Source organism: Leucoraja erinacea, chromosome 32, assembly GCF_028641065.1.
Source record: "Leucoraja erinacea ecotype New England chromosome 32, Leri_hhj_1, whole genome shotgun sequence".
Taxonomy (NCBI): Eukaryota; Metazoa; Chordata; class Chondrichthyes; order Rajiformes; family Rajidae; genus Leucoraja; species Leucoraja erinaceus.
In genome coordinates this window covers 25,769,384-25,793,371 of record NC_073408.1, presented here as the reverse complement: position 1 = coordinate 25,793,371, position 23,988 = coordinate 25,769,384, and the positions used below count along the sequence as shown (strand labels likewise).

The 23,988-nt window shown below is 47.3% G+C and overlaps 2 protein-coding genes across 6 annotated transcripts in view; both read left to right on the top strand.

Moving 5' to 3' along the window:
* Positions 1 to 2,408, top strand: part of prdm10 (PR domain containing 10) — a 191,295-nt gene extending 188,887 nt beyond the window's left edge. For both annotated transcript variants that reach the window (XM_055660937.1, XM_055660936.1), the window contains one exon: positions 593 to 2,408. In XM_055660937.1, the coding sequence (XP_055516912.1) occupies positions 593 to 763 (171 nt within the window). In that variant the 3' untranslated portion in view covers positions 764 to 2,408. The remainder of the gene's footprint in view (positions 1 to 592) is intronic.
* An 8,647-nt stretch (positions 2,409 to 11,055) lies between these two features.
* nfrkb (nuclear factor related to kappaB binding protein) overlaps positions 11,056 to 23,988 on the top strand; it is a 118,216-nt gene continuing 105,283 nt past the window's right edge. For 3 of the 4 annotated variants that reach the window (XM_055660935.1, XM_055660934.1, XM_055660931.1), the window contains exons 1-8: positions 11,091 to 11,204; positions 11,905 to 12,054; positions 12,381 to 12,582; positions 13,361 to 13,488; positions 14,641 to 14,818; positions 16,493 to 16,594; positions 17,818 to 17,891; positions 19,480 to 19,564. In XM_055660935.1, coding sequence (XP_055516910.1) covers positions 11,920 to 12,054; positions 12,381 to 12,582; positions 13,361 to 13,488; positions 14,641 to 14,818; positions 16,493 to 16,594; positions 17,818 to 17,891; positions 19,480 to 19,564 — 904 coding nt within the window. In that variant the 5' untranslated portion in view covers positions 11,091 to 11,204; positions 11,905 to 11,919. Of the gene's footprint in view, positions 11,205 to 11,904; positions 12,055 to 12,380; positions 12,583 to 13,360; positions 13,489 to 14,640; positions 14,819 to 16,492; positions 16,595 to 17,817; positions 17,892 to 19,479; positions 19,565 to 23,988 lie in introns of all 4 variants that reach the window. The other variant, XM_055660932.1, reaches the window with a different exon arrangement.

Genomic DNA, 23,988 nt, shown 5'->3' with positions numbered 1-23,988 from the left:
TACTGTTTCCACAACACAATATCAGGTCCAGTATGTCCCTCCTCCAGATAGATTATCCACATAGTCTTTTAAGAACGACTAGAGTACACTTAACCAATCCTGCCCCATCTAAGCCTTCTGCACTAATGAAACATAGAAACATAGAAAATAGGTGCAGGAGTAGGCCATTCGGCCCTTCGAGCCCCCTGAAGTTCCCTCTGTTATATTTCCTTAATCTGTCAGCCTATTTCTTCCCCATTCCCCTTCCCCTTTGAGGAGGTCTGTAGATAAAATTGCTTCTTGATCACTTTCACCCGTACGTAATGGTTCTACTGTTATTTCCCTCAGTGCTGTGTCCCTTTTTCTGTTGCCATCATGTTTCCCTGTTTTCTAGTTGTGAAAGACCTGCTGTGGTCAGGAAGAGCTAGAATATGGAGTAGTCCGGGCAGTTGCTTGAACAAGGCATGTGGTCTGGAGCTCTGTAGGCCAGTGATATCCATATTTAGGAGGCGGACATTTTGATTCACATAGTATTGTTAAACAACCCGTGTGCTAATAGTGTGAACTTCATGGCAAAAGTACAATCTTTGAGGCATGTTTTTTCCCCCCTCAGACTCATTATGTGATATCAGAAGGACAGTCGGAGATGGACTTGAAGCAGAACTCGAGACTTGATGTGCCTCAGACACAGACAGACACCTCCATACAACAGAATGCCCAATTCATCATTACCTCAACAGCTAATGGGACTGGAACTACTGAGGTGCCAATGACCAAGCCCTAGCAGTCAACTACTGGACACTGGTCCTCCCCAAATTCATACTAGCTCCACTGAGAGTGGAGTTGCAACTTGTGGCATGCATTTTATAAAAGGAAAAGTGAGAGAGCAGAGACTTTGGTTTACAGCTTTCCCCTTCCATGTATCTCCCCCTTCCCTCAGCACCAACCCTTCTGGAAGAGGTATTGGAGCGAAGGGCAGGATCACCAGACTCGGCCTTGCTCATGGTGGCGTGAGCTCAGTGAGATCGAGCTGCCTGTCATTGCATTGGGACTAGGCCCTGTTTTCAGACAAGCGATTGAGGAAACTGACAGGTGGGAAATGACTGGTGAACTGAGCACGTCTGTTCACTAACCCTGACAACCGGACGTCTGATTGCAGTCTGAGCAAGGAGGCTGTGTCAACAACCGCCCACAGAGCCTGAGCCCTGGACAAAGACCTCAGCACTTTGAAACTGGTTTGGTTAGCGTAGTATCATCACTGCGGCAGGGACAGTGAGCTGGATTCCAAGTCTGTGCAGCGATGGTTCCAGTGGCTTTGTAACAGTTGAATCAACAGGGACATCGATTGCTGCATTGATGCTGAGACAGGGCCTCTGGACACTGTGTACATGTGCTACACACCATTCTGACCACTGTACATGTGCTACAGGCTGTGTTCTCTGGCCACTCTGGTCCCCAAACTACATTAGGATGAGTGCAGTGTGCTGAGCTGCAAACAGAGACACACACAGACCAGCACAGCCTCAGCATCAGGCTGAAACCTCTTCACACGTTAGCAACAGACCAAGATGGAAACATTTTAATGAATGAGATTTTAATGCTCTATTATTTAAGAGTTTATGTTCATTACAAACTTCTGTGATTGTACAATTAGAAAAGCTCTGTTCTAAGACAAGTGTTTAAAGATGAATAAAAATCTACGTGTGGGCTTTGACTGCTCTTCCCTCCAGCACGTATCCTGCCCCATTGATTGCTGCTCACCTCCAACACCCTGTGTGTACGGAGTCAGGATACTGCAGAGAGAGGGCAGGGCTGATACAAAGTCTGGCCTCCTTAAACTCCAATCATTTGTAATGTCATTTCAAACTGTGCAATACTCCTGCATGTCACCTGATTTATTTTCCTTTTGTTGAGTCTATGATCTGAAAATGAAGGTTGGTGCTCTTCTGGTAAGAGTGTTCCAGGATGATGCAGTAACTCCCATCACCCGCTGGCTGGGCTGTCAGTAAATGGCTGACATTCTACTGATACCCCTTTGGGGCTTGGGTCCTTGCTAAACTTCTATTTAAAATTATTGTAGCTGACACTTTTCACTTGTGGATGACGCAGCCCCTTGCACTTGCAGTGGCTCTGACCTGCCCTGATCTCTGGGTGAATGGACAGTGACACATCCAGTGAGTGGAATCTCTCCAGCTTTCAACATTCCAAACCACAGTTCGCACTTGCACTGGTGTTAATATTGTTGTATAAATTATTGTTTCAGATCTTTAACATTTCAGTTATCAGAACATGTGTTTGGCAAAAGCTGAATATAAATAACTGATGTTACATAATTGCATATTTATTAACTAGAAGAGTTAATGGGATTTTGAATATAACATCACTCAAATCTTCAAAAACAACGAAATAAACTTCCAACGTTTCTTGACTGAAGGATCTGAATCGCAGCTGTGTTTAACATCTGCCTTGTTATCTGATTTTGAGGAATACAAAACCAAAATAGTAAATGTTTGTTTGTCTTTGTCATGTAGACCAGGCAACGACGCCTCGCCTTGCCATTACCTCAAGGCAAGGCAGGCACACTTAGTTGTTTTAAAAACAGAATATCTTTCATAGACGCTCAGAAGGACTAGAAGGTCATATCAATGAAGCATAGGTTGGAGAAACAAAGAACTGCAGATGTTGGGATCATGAGCTGGGGAAAATCAGCGGATCAGGCAGCATCTATGGAGGGAATGGATAGGTGACATTCTGGGTCGGGATTCTTCTTGAGACTGAATGGAGTAGTAGTAGTAACAGGGAATAAAGCTGGAAGAATGGTGGGGGCAAGACAAAGCCTAGCAAGTGATCGGCAGGTACAGGTGAGGAGGATATCATTAGCATATGGGTGGAACAAGTAAAATACTGTTAAAACATAAAGTACGTGCTAAGGCTTGAAGTAAAAGGTCTGAAATAAGGAGAGAACAGGACTGAACTGTGAAGCTAAATGCAGGGATATGGGTGGAAGAGACAAGGGGGAGGAAAGAGTGGGGGAATAAAAAGGAAAAGAGGACGGGGTGGGAATGAATGTACAAAGCAAGGGAAAGTAGGTGGGAGATAATTGAAGAAATGTGTGGGGGGGGCGGGACCAAGAGAGAGAGCAGGTAGGGGGCACTATTTGAAAATGGAGTTTTCAATATTCATAGCGTTGGATTGTGAGCTACCCAAGCCATGAGATACATAGGAATTAGGTGCAGGAGTAGGCCATTCGGCCCTTCGAGCCTGCACCGCCATTCAATATGATCATGGCTGATCTTCCAACTCAGTATCCTGTACCTGCCTTCTCTCCATACCCCCTGATCCCTTTAGCCACAAGGGCCACATCTAACTCCCTCTTAAATATAGCCAATGAACTGGCCTCAACTACCCTCTGTGGCAGAGAGTTCCAGAGATTCACCACTCTCTGTGTGAAAAATGTTTTTCTCATCTCTCTTAAAGGATTTCCCCATTATCCTTAAGCTGTGACCCCTTGTCCTGGACTTCCCCAACATCGGGAACAATCTTCCTGCATCTAGCCTGTCCAACCCCTTAAGAATTTTGTAAGTTTCTATAAGATCCCCCTCAATCTCCTAAATTCTAGCGCGTATAAGCCGAGTCTATCCAGTCTTTCTTCATATGAAAGTCCTGACATCCCAGGAATGCTGTCCCCCAGTTTGCGTGTGGCCTATTTCTGGCAATGGAGGCGGCCAAGTACAGAAAGGTTAGTGTGGGAAGTGGAGTTAAAATGGTTAGCAACTGGGAGATCCAACGGGCCTTGATGGACGGAGTGCAATTAGTCAGCAAAACGATCACCTAATCTACGATTGATCTGGCCGATGTAATAGGAGGCTACATCGAGAGCACTGAACTCAGCAGAGGAGGTGCATGTGAACCTGTCTCACCTGGAATAATTGCTGGGGTCCCTGGATGGATGTGAGGCAGAAGGTGTTACCTGTAGTTGCACGGGAAAGTACCTTGGGAGGGGATGTTTGGGTGGGAAGGGATGAGTGAACCAAGGGGTGGTGGAGGGAGCGGTTTCTGAAGAAGGAGGAAAGGGCGAGGAAGATGTGACAGGTGGTGGGATCACATTGGAGATGACGAAATGTTGGAGAGTAATGTGTTTCTGCGGTGAAAGGTGAAGACCTGGGTAATTCTGTCTGAGTGGAGGGGGAACGAGCAGTACTGTGACACAAGTGAGGGCTCCATCCACAGGGCGGGAGCACATTGACGGAAGAAAGGACATCGCAGGGGTCCGTTAGTGGAAAGTAGAGCAGATGAGGTGGATATGGAGAAATTGAGAGGCAAAAGCCTCTCATGAGGCAGGGTGGATATTGTAGTTAAGGTAACTGGTAGTGGCTGGGTTTGTAGTAGAGTCTGTCTGTCTCCTATGATGGAGCAGAGAGATCAAGAAAGAAGAGGGAGGTGTCAGATAGTCCAGGTCAATTTGATGGCAGGGTGGAAATTAGTGGTGAATTTCTTGAAATCGCTGAGTTTTGCATGGGTGCAGGAAGCAGCACCAATGCAGTTTTTGATGCAGTGGAGAAAGAGTTGGGGGATGGCGCCAGTGTACGTTTGGAACAAGTGTTCAGGGAAAGGGCAAGCAGACCTGCGGTCACTGTGATACAAGAAAGTGAGAGGAATCAATAGTTGTTGAAGGTGAGGATAAATTCCATGGGGCGGAGGAGACAGTTCATAGAGGGGAACTGATTGGGACTCTGTTGAAGGAAGAACGTGAGGGCCTTGAGACCCTGGTGGGGGATGGAGGTGTAAAGGGTCTGGATGTCCATGGTCAATATGATGCAATGGGGGTGTTGGAATTGAAAGTTGTTGAGTGTGTGAGGTGTCTTGCATCAGATGGGAAGGCACAGGATGTGGGGGGGATAGGATGGAATCAAGGTATGTGGAGATGATTTCAGTGGATCAGGCAGAAACAGTGGGTCTGCCAGGGCAGTCCTGTGTGTGGAATTAGGGATGGCGATAGAAGCAGGCAGGATGGGGCTGGGGAATGATAAAGTAGGAGGCTGAGAAGAGATGTCCAGAGTTGGTGAGATGAGATAAACAATTGGGGAGATGACCAGGTGTATGTCTGTGGGGTGGTGGTGAAGGGGAGGCAGGAGGTGTCAGAGAGCTGGCGCCTGGGCTCAGCACAGTACAGGTCAGCCCGACACAGCACCTCCCTTGTTCGTGGGTTTGATGATGGTGCTGAGTGAGCGGAGGGCTGTGTGTTGAGAGGATGTTGAGGTGATGGAAGAAGAGCTCAACTTCAGGTCCAGCCTGGAACTCATTGAGGTGGGGTACAAAGGTAAGTCCTTTACTGAGGACTGACCTTTCTGTATTGCAGAGGCAGTTCAGAGGGAACGGTGAAAACACGAGGGAGGCAAGGGCTCAGGAGGGTGGAGGATGGGGGGGGGGGGGGGGGGGGGGGGGGGTGAGGGGTCAGAGGAGCAGTGCTGCTAGTTCAGGAGGTAGGGCAGCAGGGCCCAGTGTTATCGGTATTAACGGCCCCCGTATGGAGGCAACTGGCGGAGCACTAGGTCCCCGGAGAGTCAACCATGTGGATGCTATTGGAGCCGTCAGTGTCAGGGCCAGAGAAGAGATGGGAGAGCTGAGCAAAAGCTGTCCAGTGCCACAAGAGAGACGTTTATCACCGTAATAAATGTATCTACATCCACCTTCAGTACCTCTCATGATGCAGCCTCCACAACTCTGGGTGGAGGATTCGAGAGATTCGTCATCCTCTGAAAGGAGAGGCAACTATGTACCTCAGTTCCAAATAATAGTGATCACAGTTGGAAATAGGTGCAGGAGGAGGCCATTTGGCCCTTTGAGCCAGCACCGCCATTCATTGATCATGGCTGATCATCCACAATCAACCCCTGCCTGCCTTCTCCCCATATCCCGATTCTGCCAGCCTTTAGAGTTCTATCTAACTCTCTTTTAAATTCATCCAGTGAAGTGGCCTCCACTGCCTTCTGTGGCAGAGAATTGCACAAATTCACAACTCTGGGGGAAAACATTTTTTCTTATCTCAGTTTTAAGTGGCCTCCCATTTATTCTTAAACTTGGGCGACCTAATCTGCAAGTTCTGGCCAGTTTGCCCTCGACTCATACTCGCTGCATGGTCGACACAAGGTCGTTGTAGGTCTTCGTAACTCTCCTTCATGCTCGAGAGTGGTCTCCGCGCACTCGAGGTCTCAGCTAGGTCGTGGCATATTTTTCAATATGTTAAAAAATTCCAGCGAGTAAAAAAAGTATGCCATGGAAAAAAATAAATATTTTTACTCGTAGGTTTAGTCATAGTAGGTCGTAGTAGGTAGACATGTTATTCGAGGGTAGTCGTAGATAGTCTTCATCATAGTCGAAGGGAGGTCGAAGGAGGTCGTCTTCACTCACCACTATTCGGTGTCCAATTTTCCCGAGGTTAGTCGTAGCTAGTTGTAGCTAGTCGAAGCTGGTCTTCTACATAGTCGAAGGAGGTCTTCAACATGTCATTTTTTTTAACTCTTCCAAACTCGCCAATTAGGTCGCCCAAGTGGGACAGCCTCTTTAGACTGTGGCCCCTGGTTCTGGACTCGCCCAACATTGGGAACATTTTTCCTGCATCTAGCTTGTCCAGTCCTTTTATAATTTTATATGTTTCTATAAGATATCCTCTCATCCTTCAAATTCCAGTGAATACAAGAAGGGTTTAGGCCCAAAACGTTACCCATTTCCTTCGCTCCATAGATGCTGCTGCACCCGCTGAGTTTCTCCAGCATTTTTGTGTACCTTCCAGTGAATACAAGCCTGGTCTTTCCAATCATTCCTCATATGACAGTCATGCCATCCCGGGGATTAACCTCGTGAACCTACGCTGCACTCCTTCAATAGCAAGAATGCCCTTCCTCAAATTAAGAGACCAAAACTGCACACAATACTCCAGATGTGGTCTCGCCAAGGCCGTGCACAACTGCAGAGGGACCTCTTGACTCCTATTTTCAAATCATCTCGTTATGAAGGCCAACATGCCATTAGCTGTCTTCACTTCCTGCTGGACCTGAATGTTTACTTTCAGTGACTGGTCTGCAAGGACACCCAGGTCTCGTTGCACTTCCCTTTTTCCTAATCTGACACAATTGAGATAATAATCTGCCTCCTTGTTCTTGCCGCCAAAGTGGATAGAAACATAGAAATTAGGTGCAGGAGTAGGCCATTCGGCCCTTCGAGCCTGCACCGCCATTCAATATGATCATGGCTGATCATCCAACTCAGTATCCCGTACCTGCCTTCTCTCCATACCCCCTGATCCCCTTAGCCACAAGGGCCACATCTAACTCCCTCTTAAATATAGCCAATGAACTGGCCTCAACTACCCTCTGTGGCAGAGAGTTCCAGAGATTCACCACTCTCTGTGTGAAAAAAGTTCTTCTCATCTCGGTTTTAAAGGATTTCCCCTTTATCCTTAAGCTGTGACCACTTGTCCTGGACTTCCCTAACATCGGGAACAATCTTCCTGCATCTAGCCTGTCCAACCCCTTAAGAATTTTGTAAGTTTCTATAAGATCCCCTCTCAATTTTCTAAATTCTAGAGAGTATAAACCAAGTCTATCCAGTCTTTCTTCATAAGACAGTCCTGACATCCCAGGAATCAGTCTGGTGAACCGTCTCTGCACTCCCTCTATGGCAATAATGAATAACCTCACATTTATCTACATTATACTGCATCTGCCCACTCACTCAACCTGTCCAAGCCACCCTATCTACAGTCTGTTTTTTCATCTTTTTGTTATTTTTAGTCTGTTTAAAAAGTATGTTTTTGGAGGTTTCTTAGTCTTTTTATGTGGGGGAGGTGGGGAGGATAAGGGGGAAACCGTTTCTCAGTCACTTCCTGGCGAGGATGCAACTATTCTCCGAGTCTCATCTTTGTCCTCCCCTCCCTCGCGGCCTACCATCTGGATTGGCGTGGCCTTTACTGCCGGAGACCGGCCAGAGCTTCAGCGGAGGTGCAGCACTGCTTTGTCATCGCGGAGCGGGCGATGCCTTATAACCATATAACAATTACAGCACGGAAACAGGCCATCTCGGCCCTACAAGTCCGTGCTGAACAATATTTTTCCCTTAGTCCCACCTGCCTGCACTCATACCATAACCCTCCATTCCCTTCTCATCCATATGCCTATCCAATTTATTTTTAAATGATACCAACGAACCTGGAAGCTCATTCCACACCGCTACCACTCTCTGCGTAAAGAAGTAAAAATGTGACAGTAAATGTAAACTTGAACTTGAAATGTGAAACCCTGCAACCTAGCATCCTCACAGTTCACACTCCCACCCACCTTTGTGTCATCTGCAAATTTGCTAGTGTTACTTTAATCCCATCATCTAAATCATTAATATATATTGTAAACAGTTGCGGCCCCAGAACCGAGCTTTGCGGCACTCCACTCGCCACTGCCTGTCATTCTGACTGGGACCCGTTTATTCCTACTCTTTGTTTCCTGTCTGTCAACCAATTCTCCATCCATTTCAATACTCTACCCCAATACCATGTGCCCTAATTTTGCCCACTAATCTCCTGTGTGGGACCTTATCAAAAGCTTTCTGAAAGCTCAGATACACTACATCCACTGGCTCTCCTTTGTCCATTTTACTTGTCACATCATCAAAAACTTCCAGAAGATTAGTCAAGAAGGATTTCCACTTCACAAATCCATGCTGACTTGGACTAATCCTTTTACTGCTGTCCAAATGCCCCATTATTACTTCTTTAATAATTAACTCCAGCATCTTCCCCGCCACCGATGTCAGGCTAACTGGTCGATAATTCACTGTTTTCTCTCTCGCTCATTTCTTGAAAAGTGGGATAACATTAGCTACCCTCCAATCCACAGGAACTGATCCTTAATCTATAGAACATTGGAAAATGATCACCAATGCGTCCACGATTTCTAGAGCCACCTCCTTGAGTATCCTGGGATTCAGGCCATCAGACCTGGGGATTTATCAGCCTTCAGTCCCATCAGTCTACCCAATACTATTTCTCGCCTAATGCAAATTTCTTTCAGTTCCTCTGTCCTCTAGTACATATGGGAGATTGTTTGTGTCTTCCTTAGTGAAGACAGAACCAAAGTACCTGTTCAACTCTTCCGCCATTTCCTTGTTTCCCATATAATTTCACCTGTTTCAGCCTTCAATGGACCCACATTTGTCTTTACTAATCTTTTTCTCTTAACATACCTAAAGAAGCTTATACTATCCTTCTTTATATTCTTGTCCAATTTACCCTCGTACTTCATCTTTTCACCCCGTATTGCCCTTTTTGTTACCTTCTGTTGTTCTTCGAAAGTTTCCCCATCCTCTGGCTTCCCGCTACTCTTTGCTATGTTATACGCCTTTTCTTTTAGTTTTATACCGTCCCTAACTTCCCTTGTCAGCCACGGTTGCCTCTTTGGCATGAAATAATCCTGCATCTTCTGGATTATGCCCAGAAATTCCTGCCATTGCTGTTCCACCGTCATTCCTGCTAGGATCCTTTTCCAGTCAAATGTGGACGATTTTGGTGTGAGGGTTCAAGTGAAGGGATAGGACAGTTCACAGCATCAAGTGTATGTGGCGAGGAAGGGAGATTTGGGGGCAGCAGTTTGGTGAGAATAAGGTCTTGGCAGGAGACGGTAAGCTTCTTGCAAGGATGAGAATAAAAATGCGAGGACAAGCAGGAGATAAACCAGCGGAAGATGCAAGGGCGTGATCTTAGAAATTTCAGGAGGTGGTTTGGCATGGTGAGACTGGGGCAATAAGGAGAGTAACAGAAATGGATGCATGCAAGCTCACATCATTTATATTTCTGCCAGGAGTTATCGGGCACGTGGGAAAATGAACAAGATGAGACAGTGGTTGTTTTTAAAGGGATAATGGTTGCCACCCCCCTTCAGACTGATTGAGTCTGAGCCCCTGCGTTGCTCCAGCACTTGGTGCACTGCACTCCATACAGACGGCAAGTTCAAACTCCAGCACGGAGCAAATATTCTACCTTTTCTGATGGTGGTGTACCCCAGCTTCCCCAGTGGTGAGCATTATGATTTATCATGGTCACAGTTACAAAGACAAAGCTATAAATGTTGTCTGTGCTGACTGGAGCATAAGCCTTACTGGAAGGTGGAATTGCTGGAGAAGTAGACATGGGTTCAGGACAATAAATTCAAGGTGTTACGAGGAAAGTAAAAGTGGTCGTGAGGATGAGATTCCAAAAAACAGAGTAACACACGGTTGCACACTGAGGGTGGAGGCATGGAGAGTTGAAAAATGTGTGCAATTCTGGTCACACCATGCCAGGAAGGTGTTTGGAGAGAGTGCAGAGATTTACCCGATCGATGCCTAGATTACAGGGTATTAGCAACAAGGAGAGGTTGGATAGATTTGCATGGTTTTCTCTGGAACTTTGGGAGTTGAGGGGAGACCTGATAGATGTGTATAGAATTATCCATAGGTGGAAATGTTGAATACTATAATGTGAGAGGGGCAAAGTTTAAAGGAGATTTTGTTTTACACGGGTAGACAAAAATGCTGGAGAAACTCAGCGGGTGCAGCAGCATCTATGGAGCGAAGGAAATAGGCGACGTTTTGTCTAGAAACACTTCTTCCTTCGCTCCATAGATGAGTTTCTCCAGCATTTTGTCTTCATTCGATTTTCCAGCATCTGCAGTGCCTTCTTAAACAGTTTGTTTTACACGGGGTCTGGTTTCACGGACATGGGTGGTGGAGGAGGCAGGTACAAGAGTGAAGTTTGAGGCGTTAGAGTGACATGGATACACGGGCCGGGGCTGGAGGGGCCGAAGGGTCTGTCTGTCTGTCTGTCCTGTGCTGCTGTTGTGTGTTCTGGGAGCGGGACCAACACCACGACCTTCCCTCCCCATTAAACCCGGAGTTTTATCCTCTTGCTCCATCCCCGTTGACCCGGTGAGCGGCCGCTCCTTCCTCCCTCCCCGGGGCCGCGGCCTCACTCGCGGGGCGCCGCCGGGACTGGGAGCCGGGGCTGTGGGGCTGGAGAGGAGACAGGGGAGGGCCCGGGCCGGGGGCCGGAACTATCCGTCGGGGACAGCGGATGTCGGGACACCCGGGCCCCACAGGAGCCGCACTTCCGGTCCGTCCGTCCGTCCGTCGCCGCGTTCCCCGTGCCGAGCAAAGATCTTTGGTGCCGAGAGGCAAGTGTCGCGGAGGCCGGGCAGGTGAGGAGGGGGAATGGAGGGGAGAGGAACGGCATTGACAGGGAGCAGGGAGAGATGTCGAGGGGGCAGGAGGGAGAGAGTTGGGGCAGGAATGATGCGCTGGAGGGAATATGCGAAAGGATTGAGGGAGCGAGGGAGTTAGTTGACCAGGAGGAGGTTGTGCGGCGGGATACGAGTGTGTGTGGGTGTGAGTGTGTGTGAGTGTGTGGTGGTGTTGAGAGCATTGTAGGGGCAAGGCAAGGGATGAGGGGGGTCGGAGAAGAGCAATGTATAAAGGGAGGTCAAGTGAGACTGAGAGGGAAGACAGTGGTTGGATGGGGATAGTGTGAGGGACTAAAATAATCGGGGACAGGAGAATGAAGAACATAATGTGTGTTCATAGGTGATGCTAACACTGAAGGAACAAGGTAGACAAAAATGCTGGAGAAACTCAGCGGGTGCAGCAGCATCTATGGAGCGAAGGAAATATTTCCTTCGCTCCATAGATGTTGCTGCATCCGCTGAGTTTCTCCAGCACTTTTGTCTACCTTCGATTTTCCAGCATCTCCAGTTCCTTCTTAAACACTGAAGGAACATGTGTGGGAACTGTACATGCTTTTTGTTACACAATAGGGCAAGGCTCCTTTGCCATCGCCATCCTTTTATAAGCAGCTCCATTTGATGTTATGCTACTTTTGGTTTCTTGTTTATTTTTTCTCAGGTTATATAATTAAAGATGGATTGTCTGGATAATATGCTAACAGAACCCTTGGATTTGGGATCTGCCAGGGAGATTAATGGTGCTGGTATCATGGAGGAGTGTTTACTTCGAGGAACCAGGGTCAGTCTCCCAGAGGATCTGTTGGAGGATGTGAGTATTTTACACCCTAAGACTTCTCTGGACACAAAGTGCAGGAGAAACTCAGCATCTCTGGAAGACATGGATCTGGCGATGGGTCTATCCTTTTTGTAAACCAGCATCTCCAATTCCTTGTTCGTATAAGAATTGAAGCACTGTATTGAAGCATTGTGCTGTATCTCCTCAAACTACTCTTGGGATTGACACTTTATCTGGAATTCAAATTGAGTTTAATTGTACCAATGATATATTTAGTTATGATTCTGTGGCATCTTGTTGCTGCCATTTTGACTGTGGGACAGGCTGCAACATTGAACGTTAACCCCTGTGTCCTATAGCCTGACATCTTCTTTGACGTGGTAAGCCGCAGGACGTGGGAAGGGGTGCTCTCTCCGGCCCAGCGTGATCACCTGAGGAAGTTTCTCCCGCAGTTCCCTGAGAATAACCGGGAGCAGCAGGATGGCATCGTCGCGGGGCTCTTCGGTGGGGATGACTTCCGCTTTGGAAACCCTCTGCACATTGCTCAGAAGCTGTTCCGAGGTGAGGAGATGGTGGCCGTGGCATCTAATGAATGCACGGTTGTGTTAAGCGGAAAGCTGCTTTAGGAAATAACATGAATGAAATGCAAGGAGTTGGGAAATTTAGATATCTCTCGAGGTTACGTTCACGAACTCTTCACGTTCAACACTATCTTAGTGTTTTGGAAATTTAGTTTAGAGATACATCACAGAAACAGGCCCTTTGGCCCACCAAGTCTACTCCAACCATCCAACAGCCATTCACTCTAGTTGTATGTTTAGTAATTTTTGCATTCATTCCTGACACACGAGAAGCAATTTACAGAGGCCAATTAACCTACAAACCCACACATTTTGGGGACATGGGAGCAAACCGGGGGAAACCCATGTGGTTGCAGGGAAACGTGCAAACTCCACACAGCCAGCACCTGAGATCAGGATCAAACCTGGGTCTCTGGTGCTGTGATGTACCAGCTTTACCAGTTGCCCACTGTGCCGCCCTGTGCTGGAATGCGTTTCCTACATTGATAATACACAGAGTGTGACCACTCAGAAGCTGCTTCCATTGGAGCTGTAGACACAAAATGCTAGAGTAACTCAGCAGGACAGTCAGCATCTCTCCAGAGAAGGAATGGGTGACGCTTCGGGTTGAGACCCTTCTTCGTTGGAGCTGTGTCGGTGAGACTGAATGTTTGAACCAAATTCAGTGTAAGGGATACTGATGAAAGAACTGTTAGGGTCGGGACAAACGTTTTGTGGTCAGAGTATCTGCTTCACCGATGCTTCCCTTTCATTGACAGATGGTTACTTTAACCCGGAGGTGGTGAAATACAGACAGCTCTGTACTAAGTCCCAGTATAAACGTTATCTCTACTCCCAGCAGCAATACTTTCACAACCTGCTCAAACAGATCCTCGTCTCCAGAAAGGTAGGAATCATCTTTGCCTGGGAAGGTCCGCTTGTTCACTCAGGCTCCTGACGCTGGAGTTTGTGCTGTCATACTTGGCACAGGATGAACTGTGATTCATGTCAAGTGTTTAGGAGACCTGACCAGAGTCTGCTTTGTAATAAAATAGGGTTTTAAGAACTCTGAAGCAGTGGTAAACTAAGAAAATTGAATGATATTTGAAGGATGTAACTAAAGAGCAGAGAGTGAGGAACAGAAGGGTCCTGATGCTTGAATTCTTCATGTAGTACTTGTACATGGTTTGTCAGGTCCAGCAAATGTTGGTTTGTGTGCCAAGGCTACGTGTGTAGTGGATACAAAATGTTTACACAACCTGCTGAGAATTTGGCTCCTAAACCAGTCAGACCAACCACTAGTTTATATTGCCGTACCTCTTAAAATTTAGTAATAAACTAGACCAAGTGGAACCTGTTGGGGCCCGTTCCCCCAACGCAATATTCCACCACTCACCCATAGCCCCTAACTGTGCATGCGCAGCTGACAGGTTCCCGATGCGATGCCAGAGATGCCCGTTGTGACGCGAGTCACAGCAACCCTCCCCAAACTGCGCCTCGCCATCCCTCTTCCTATCCCTAATCTCCTCCATTCCCCCTCATCCCCAGGACTTCCACCCCTTCCTCTTCACCCTCCCTCTTCTTTCCCCTCTCCCCCTCCCTCATCTTTTCATCCTTCTCCATTCCCCTACCCTCAGTCACTCTCTCTCTCTCCAGCATAACCTCTCTCCCCTCCTCACCTCCCACACTGCCCTCCTCTCCATCTATCACCCACTCCCTACCTCCCCCACTTCCCCCTTCCTCTCCCTGTACCCCCCTCCTCCCCCACTTTTTTTTTTTTTAAATGAAACATCCCCCCCTATCTCAACCGCCACACAATGAAAACACCAATTTTTTTTGTGTTAGTGAAGATGGGAGAGGTGTGGGCTTTGAGAGGAAGGAGTGAGGTGCGTTGCTGGATAATGAGACGCGGGAGACACTCCATGAAGCTGCGTGTGCAGGAGTTGGTAAACTGCTACATCACACGCTGGCCTTGAGGCAGTGCTGAGAACTGGGAGGTTGATGCGTCTGGTCGGGTGCTGAGATCTGCTTCTCAGCTGTCTGCTCACTGATGTTGCAGGAGTTGCTTGAAATGGCGAGAAAGAGTGGCCCTCAGCTGCCCCTGAAGAGGAAGTACCATGCGCCCTCCAGCCAGGAAGAGAGAGAGGAGGAGAGGCGAGCACAGAGCCGCTATGAGAAGATCGTGCGGGAAGTCAAGGAGGAGTGTGAAGATAACACCATCTCATCCGATGAGGAAGGTGAGCATTTCTGTGGCTGATCCAGTGAAATATTATTCCCTTGTTATCCCTTATCATGTATCTATACACTGAAAATAGATCGATTGTAATCAGGTATTGTCCTTCTACTGACTGGTTAGCATGCAAAAAAAAGCTTTTCACTGTATCTCAGTACACGTGACAATAAACAAAACTGTATTGAGGACATCAGGCAAAGCACGGGATCAAGAACATCTGAGTCTTTTAGTTGAGTTTAGTTTAGGGACGCAGCGCGGAAACTGGTCCTTTGACCCACCGAGTCCATGCCGACCAGCAAACCCTGTACACTAACACTATCCTACACACACTTGGGACAATTCACAATCTTACCAAGCCAAGGGGCAGCACAGTGGCACAGCGGGAGAGTTGCTGCCTTACAGCACTATGGGTGCTCACTGTACGGTGTTTGCACGTTTCCCTGTGGCCTGCGTGGGTTTTCTCTGGGACTTCCAGTTACCTCCCACACTCCAAAGACGTACAGTTTTGTAGGTTATTTGGATGGGGATAATTGTAAATTGTCCCTATTGTGTGCAGGATAGCATTTGTTTATGAGGATTGCTGGTCGGCACAGACTCAATAGACAATAGGTGCAGGAGTAGGCCATTCGGCCCTTTGAGCCAGCACCGCCATTTACTGTGATGATGGCTGATCATCCACATTCAGTACCTGTTTCCACACTGTATCTCTAAACTACAAATCTGTATGTCTTTGGAGAGTGGGAGGAAACCGGAGAAAACCCATGCAGGTCGCAGGTAAACCGACAAACTCTGTACAGACAGCAACCGGAGTCAGGATCAAACCTGGGTCTCTGGTGCTGTCAGGCAGCAACTCTACCGCTGCATCATTGTGCTGCCCACCGTCAGCTGAACTATCCTCCCCTCTGTTCAATGACATCTGTATCCATAGTGATTTAGTATCCACAACTCCAGGTGGGGCCGGGCAACGTCTAACCTAGTACAGAAACGGCCCCTTGGCCCACTGTGTCCATGCCAACGTACACCAATCCCATTTGCCCACCCCGGCTGTGTATCCTGTTCCTTGGCTAATTAGGTGCCTGTGCAAACACTACAACCATGTAGTGATTGTATCTGATTCCACCTCCACCTCAGGCAGCACGTTCCACATATCTACCATGTGTGGAAAACACCATTGCCCTCAAATTCCACAATGTACAGAAGCCAATTAACCTACAACCCCACATGTCTTTGGTGAGTCGGAGGAACCCGGAACACACAGATCACAGGGAGAACGTACAAACTGTGTACAGACAGCATCCGTAGTCGGGATCGAACCCGGGTCCCTGGCGCTGTAGGGCAGCAACTCTACTGCTGTGCTGCCAGAGATGCTGCCAGACCCCCAGAGTTACTCCTGCACTTTGTGGCTCGTGTTGTCCCATTAGTTGCATTTAGAACTAAAGCTGTGCATGTGGAGTAACTAATGGGGAGGTTATGGGAACAGTGAGATGGATCAATGGGATCTCTCCTCGACACATGCTCACTTCACCCAGCACCTTCACCTCTGCTGCCTTGTGTTGTGATTTGATGCACTTCTCGAGGCAGTTCTGAACACATTGATTCATCAATTTATATCCAAATAGGTTTATAATCTGACAATGTTCTATGGTCCTTCATGTTTTAACCTTCCTTTATGTTGCAGAGATGTGCTCGTGGTTCCCTCATTCTCCGGTACATCCTCCGAGTCCCAATGTAGCACTGAGAGTGGTGCCCACCCTCTCCACACAAGATATGAAGACAGTCGGTAAGTTCCTCCTCTCCATCAACCTGCCTGCCTGCCTGCCTGCCTGTCAGCCAGTCACCACCACCTGCTTCAGGCAACTCCTGTTAACGTCCAGTCAATATGTTGCTCTCTTCACGTGGAATTGTTTTTAAGTGCGGGTGAGCCAGGTCACACTTTCTGTTGAAAGTCAGTGCGAGGTGTCTGGTGTTGCCCGAATTTCATTTTCAGGTGTTTCCATGTTTTAAAGGCACTCCTTGGGCTCTTTAAGTGATTCAGTAACTTCACACAGAGAGTAGCTGAATCCTGCCGCAGTCCTTGCAGATGTCACGCAGTGTTCCTGACCCTGTTCACAGCAGCCCAGTCCCCAGAGGTACGAATACAGCTGCTCTCAAGCCTCTGTGCCAGCCCAGCAGATGGTACAGGGGAGTTCTGTACCATCCTGCACAAGACCTGCCATAGCCTGTGCCCACCCAGAGCCTTGGCACCCTCTGCCAGTCCCAGTCATACCCGACTATTGATCTGGACAAGCCCAGACCACGTGCAGCCTTGTCTGACCCCACCCTTCCTCCATGCTTAGGGTGGACCAATGTACCTGTGAGAGGCAGTGTCAATATGGTGGCATTAGTGTGTTGTAGGCGAAGTGTCGAGACCATAGAGATATTCTCTAATTATTGGGTGTGAATGAGATGGAATTGCCATGGGTGTGTTGATAGAACTGTACAGCACAAGAACAGGCCCTTCGGCCTTTAATGCCTGTGCGGAACATGATGCCAAGGTCATCTCTCACATACCTGCACATAATCTGTACCCTTCCATTACCTACCTATTCATAAGTCTCTTAAATATTTATCATATCTGCCTCCACCACCCCTGACAGCCTGTTCCAGACTCTCCACCCTCTTTATATATTTAAACAAACTTGCCCTGCACATCTCCTTTAAGCTTTGCTCTTCTTAACTTAAAGCCATGCCTTCTTATATTTGGTTAGTCAAACGGCACAGAAACGGGCCTATTGGCCCAGCAGCCATTGTACTTGCTAACACTCGTACTAATCGACACCAGTCTTCTTTGTCTGTAGCCTTCTATGCTTTGGCAATTCAGTTGTTTATTCAGATGCTGCTGTAAGACTGAGAGGGTACCTGCCTCCACCATGCGTTGCAGAAACTGCTCTTGGTGGTGCTGGTGATATCATCGATTGTGCATGGCCAGATATCATTAAACACCATTAATGTCTTGTGTTCCAGGTAAGCTTGAATTGGGGGATGAAGATTTGAAACTGATGTTGAGGAAACACGTGGAAAAGCGAAGGCACCAGCCGGTAAGCTGAGTTGCAGTCTTCTGCCCAGCAAGGTGGGCCATTGCCTGCATCAATGACACTATGTGTTGCCCTTCTTGAAAATGATCACCAACGCTCTTTCATCCACCTTTAGACAGCGCTTCCACATAGCAATAACATGCAACATGTTCCCATGTTGCTTTTGCTTCCTTTGACAGCTGACTGACCTTCCTCTCATCAGAGATAATTTTGTCAAATTTGCACCAGCAGAAGCATTTGTAAATGTGATCACATCCAACGCATTTTCTCTTCTTCTTCTCTGCATGAAGAAGAACAATTTCAGCATCTCCATGTTGGTGAAATGCCTGAATTCTAATTTCTCGACCTCTTTCCAAGGCGTGATGCTCAGCACTGAACCCCAACCCAGCTGAACATGACGGACTTTTTTGTTTTAGTTTGTAATATGAATAAAGGCAAAATGTAATTTACATTTTTAACCTTTCATCTAAAGATTTGTCAAAACACCCTCTGGGCCTCATTTCCATTGTCCCAACTTAGCTCATGTTTCAACATTTTACTCATTTTATTTTTGCTCACATTCTTGCTAACAATGTATTAATGTCTTTCTAAAGATCTAGTACTATGTCTGAAATTCCAACCAGTTCAGTGTTTTTCTTGCACAAAAACGCATGCTTTTAATGATTAGTATCCAAATACCAATGCAAAATAAATAGTCCAATTCCAACCTCTGGAGAATTCCTCTGGTCTGAAAAACAGCTATTTGCTATCATTCTTTGTTTTCTATTAGCTAACTGCCCCTTTATCCCCATGTATCGGTGTTGATTCTGTATTTCATGTCTACCAGCGTACAGATACCTTGTTTTGCGTGTTGTCCAGGCAAATCATATTGTACTTGAGTGCAGAAGATAAGATAAATAGAGTGCAGAATAGTGTTACAGCTGCAAATATAAGGCAGATAAATACAATATTCCAAGGGTTGCAATGTAGATCGAAGATTATGAAATTTTTTACTAAATAAATGAGGTTCATTCAAAAGTAAGATGAGAGTGGTGAAGAAGCTGTTCTTGAATATGGTGGCGCGTGGTTTCAAACTTGGTACCTTCTGCCCGATGGGAGAGGAGAAGAGAAAGAATGACTGAGATGCGAGTGTTCCTTGATTATATTAGCTGCTTTCCAGAGACCGCGTGGAGTCTAGATGGAGTCGATGGAGTGGCAGGCGGGTTGCATCTACAACTCTATGCTCAATACCCCGAGCAATTAAAGCAAGCACATTGTAAGCCTTCTTTACAAGTCTATCTACGCGAGTTACCGCTTTCAGGCAGCAATGGGCCTAATGTCATTAAAGATCTCAGGCAGGAAAATGAGCTCCAGGCATCTGCTTATATAGATCTGGATACATCTTTTGAAACTTCCATGTGCCTGTTTCATGCTGTTGCTGAAGTTCAAACCCAGCAACTGTGATTCAATATAGTTGGTAATCTCAATCCGTTAGTTTAACCAGCAGAGGTACAATGGAAATTGGTGGAATGTATCGTAATGGGCTTTAAAACAGTTACTAAGCCGCACAGTCACACACTTCTTGTTTTTCCTCCCATTCTCCAATCCTCAGGACCATCCAGACTTGGCTACTGGTGACCTGACTCTGAACGACATCATCGGCCGCATGAATGCTGGTCGGAGAGGCTCGCTGGCAGGTGAGTGCAAATGGCTTTCTGTCTTGTTCTTGGCACCATGGCATTGTTGTCAAACACCATGGCAGTGGGTTTCACAAAGTAGAATTGCCATAAAGTTGCTGCCTTACAGCGCCAGAGACCCAGGATTGATCCTGACTGTGGGTGATGTCTGTACAGAGTTTGTACGTTCTCCCTGCGACTGCGTAAGTTTTCTCCGGTTTCCTCCCACATTCCAAAGATGTGCCAGTTTGTAGGTTAATTGGCTTCTGTCAATTGTCCCTAGTGTGTGGGATAGTGCTGGGGTATGAGGTCGGCACAGACTCAGTGGGCCGAAGGGCCTGTTTCCATGCTGTATCTCTTACAAGTAATGTCTAAAGACTATATTGTGTATATAAGCCTGCATAGAAGACAAACATTGGCGTGGTTGTAGTTAATGGAAAAGTTGTCGAAGTGTATTGTGAGATATAGGTCAACTGGAAAATTGGGCAGGGGCTATCTGAAGTTAGAGAAGTCAATGTTCAAGAAGTGAATTATAAAAAGAGATTGGATAGACTGGGTTTATTCTCACTAGAATGTTGGAGGCTGAGCAGTGTCTTTAAAGGGGTTGATAAAACTATGGTTAGGATAGATGGTAGATGTCTCTTTCCCAGGACAGTGGAGTTTAGAGCCAGAGGGCACAGGTTTAATCTGAGAGAAGTATGTTTTTCATACAGTGGGTGGTAGTTATGTGGAACAAGCTGCTGGAGGTAAATATAATGTATAAAGGGCATTTGTACATCTAGTAGTAAAGGTTTAAAGGGACGCAGGCCGAAAGCGGGCAAATAAGATTAGTGTAGAAAGGCATCCTGGTCGGCATGGCTGACGTGGGCCTATAGAGCGCACTTCTGTACTCTATGAGTCAATGATAAGATGTCCCTCCACCGTACCTTTTTGCGTACATTTAAAGTTGTGGACAAAACATTACAGTGAAGGATCTGGGCTTTAAAGTGAACAATAAAGGATGTAACAAGACACAGATTTTTGTGAGGCAACTCCAGAGTTTGGGACCAAAGTGTGTGAGACAATTCTGACGATGAAGATGGTGAGGAGCAACGTGACAATGGTGAGTGGGGCAGCCTGGCAGGTAACATTTGTGTGGATTTAAGAATAAAGGTGTTGAGATGTTCCAGAGTTAGGGACAAGGACATGAAGGAATTTAAACACAATAATGAACATTGAACAAATACTGGGAAATGAGCTGAGATACAATGACTGACAATGTAACACTATTGGAAGTGGCATTTCTGTTATGGAATGGATCAGGGTTCAGCACTCTCCTTGAGAATAAATACTGGGATTCATCTGTTCTGGATGTTGGATGTACTCTGAGAGCATTGGAAATAAAGGCAAACATTGGCGTACATTTTAAATAAGAAAAAGCAGGGTCCAATTACATTGAGACACAGAAGGAAACAGGCCTTTCGGCCCACTGAGTCGGCAATGACCAGCAATTACCCTGGTGTCAGGGGTTACCGGAAGAAGGCAGGAGAATGAGGGAAAGATAGATCAACCATGATGGAGAAGACTTGATGGGTTAAATAGCCTAATTCTGCTCTTAGCACTTATGAACCCTGTACACTAGCACTATCCTACAGACTAGGGACAATTTACAATTTTACCGACCCAATTAACTTACAAACCATGCTCATTATCACTACATCTTTGTAGTGTGGGAGAAAACCAGAGCACTCGGAGAAAACTCGTGCGATCACGGGTAGAACAGACAGCACCCGTAGTCAGGATCGAACATGGAGCTCTGGCGCTGTAAGGCACTGTGTCAATATTGCTCTGGCGCTGTAAGGCACTGTGTCAATATTGAAGGGGATAGTGTAGGAGCGGTGGGATTATTTACATTTATCCCATTTCAGATCAACTGCGTAATGCGTTGTACAGTTCAGTACAGTACAGTTGAATTTATCGCCACATGTACCGAGGTAGAGTGAAAAGCTTTTGTTGTGTACAATCCAGTCAGCGGAAAGACAATACATGATTACAGTTGAGCCATTTACAGTGTAAGTGAATAACATTTAGTGCAAGGTAAAGCCAGCAAAGTCCGATTAAGGATAGTCTGAGGAACACCAATGAGGTCGATCAGAAATGCTCTCTGGTTGTGATAGGATTATCCAGTTGCCTGATAACAGTTGTGGAAGAAACTGTCCCTGAATCTGGAGGTGTACATTTTCACACTTCTATCCATTTTCCCTGATGGGAGAGTGGGGAAGAGAGAGTGGCCATGGTGGGACTCATTTGTGATTATGCTGCTGGCCTTGCAGAGGCAGCGTGAGGTGTAGATTCTCCGGGAAAAAATGGTGGCGGCGGGAAATTCAAATTAACAATGGTACCTTACCGCAAATCGGCTTCATCTGCTTCAATTGCTGACTGCGGTTTATTTCCATCCTGGACGAGGTCTTGACTTACCACCTGACGTGGGACCACTGGAGGGTCGCTCCGGTTGCGGTGGTCTGTAGAGTTTTTTGGCCGTTTTCGGCCGTTGAACGATCGTCCCCCAGCAGCCTATACTGCTAGCTTCTAGCTGCTAGCCGCCAGAACCGCTAGAATCCCTGCACGCTGCCCGGAGAGGACGCTGGCGTTGACTGTTCATCGCTTCTCCGCCCGCTGTTTCCCCCCCCCCGTCTGTTACCTACCTGCCTGTCTGTTCCCTGCCTGTACCTGTGCCTGTGCACCATTGACGCTGGACACCTCCCTGCACCAGTGAGGGAGCTGGATCCTCTCTGCACCTGCACCGCTGGACAACCTCTCTACACCTGCACCGCTGGATACTCTCTGCACCTGCACTGCTGGACACTCTCTGCACCCTCATCACTGGACTACCTCTACACCTGCTCTGCTGGACAACCTATCTGCTCCCTGAATGCTGGACACCTCGCCCTTGCCCTCCATGAACTAATCCTTGACAACACTGCTGGTCAACTGCTTTGCTCCCTCACTGCTCGACACCTCGCTGCACCCGCTCTGCTGGACAACCTCTCTGCACCCTCACCATCATGCTCAAATATTCAACTCTACAAATGACTGGTTTCTTCAACAACCACATCCCATCCTGCATCCAAGTCATTAAACAGCTTGGACTTCTACGTCGACCCCGTTTCATCCACAGAGGCTCTCGGCGCAGGCTTGTTTGCTTCAACCACGGACATTCCATTCCATCCATCTGCTCACTACCACGCTCTGCCCCCACTCACCTGCGTCACCCCCCATCCCAGCTGACCGCACGCACTGTCAACCGGGACAACCTCAGATCTCTCCAGCCTGCCCCCATCCCTCCACCCTCTCATAATGCCAACTTTGCCCTCCTCAACACCAGGTTGCTCAACAACAAAGCCCTTGCCCTCCATGAACTAATCCTTGACAACACTCTGGACTTCCTTCTGCTCACTGAGACCTGGCAACAACCCAATGTCTTCTTCTCCCTCAATCAAGCATCCCCACCTGGATTTAATTACATTTCCAAACCCCGCCCCTCCCGCCATGGAGGTGGCCTCGCTGTTATTTTCAACCAGAATTTTCGGATCACTGAACTCACCCTCCCCCCAGTAGCATCATTTGAATTCCTCGCCTTCAAAACCCTTTCCTCCATGACAGTCATCCTCATTTACCGGCCACCTAAACCAAACCCCTCCTTCCTATCTGACTTCACTGAACTCCTCACACTTGCCTCATCCCTCTCCCCACGTCTGCTGCTACTTGGTGACTTAAATATTCACATGGACTCCCCCACCTGCAAGCTCGCATCTGAATTCGCCTTTTTACTTGACAACTTCTCTCTCACTCAGCACGTCACCTTTCCCACCCATGACAAAGGTCACATCCTTGACCTGGTCTGCTCCACAAATCAACCGGTACTCGACCTCCATCCATGCCTCTTCCCCCTCTCTGATCATAAGCTTATACGGTTCACCATCCCTTCTCCGACACCTCGCCCCCGCTTCCTCCGAGAAATCACCTTCCGTAATCTAAAATCCATTGATCCCCTCCATCTCTCTGACCTCCTCTCCACCACTCTCCCCCTGGACTCAGCCCCCATCTCACCTGATGATCTCACAAACCATCTCAACTCCACCTTGTCTACCTCCCTTAACACTATGGCCCCCCTCAAAACAAGAACCGTAACTTTCAACAGATCTTCACCCTGGTACACACCTGCATTTCGTAAACTGAAACAGACTGGTTGCCAACTTGAACGACTCACAAAGAAATCATCTCTCACAGTCCATCTTGAAGCTTACAAACTCCACCTCACTGACTACAAAGATGCCCTCATTGCTGCAAAATCTGTCTACCTCTCCTCCATATTCACTGATCCCTGCCTAAACCACAGAACCCTCTTCTCCACAGTGGGCAACCTCCTCAAGCCTCGAGCCAACACTCCCTACCTCTACTCCGGA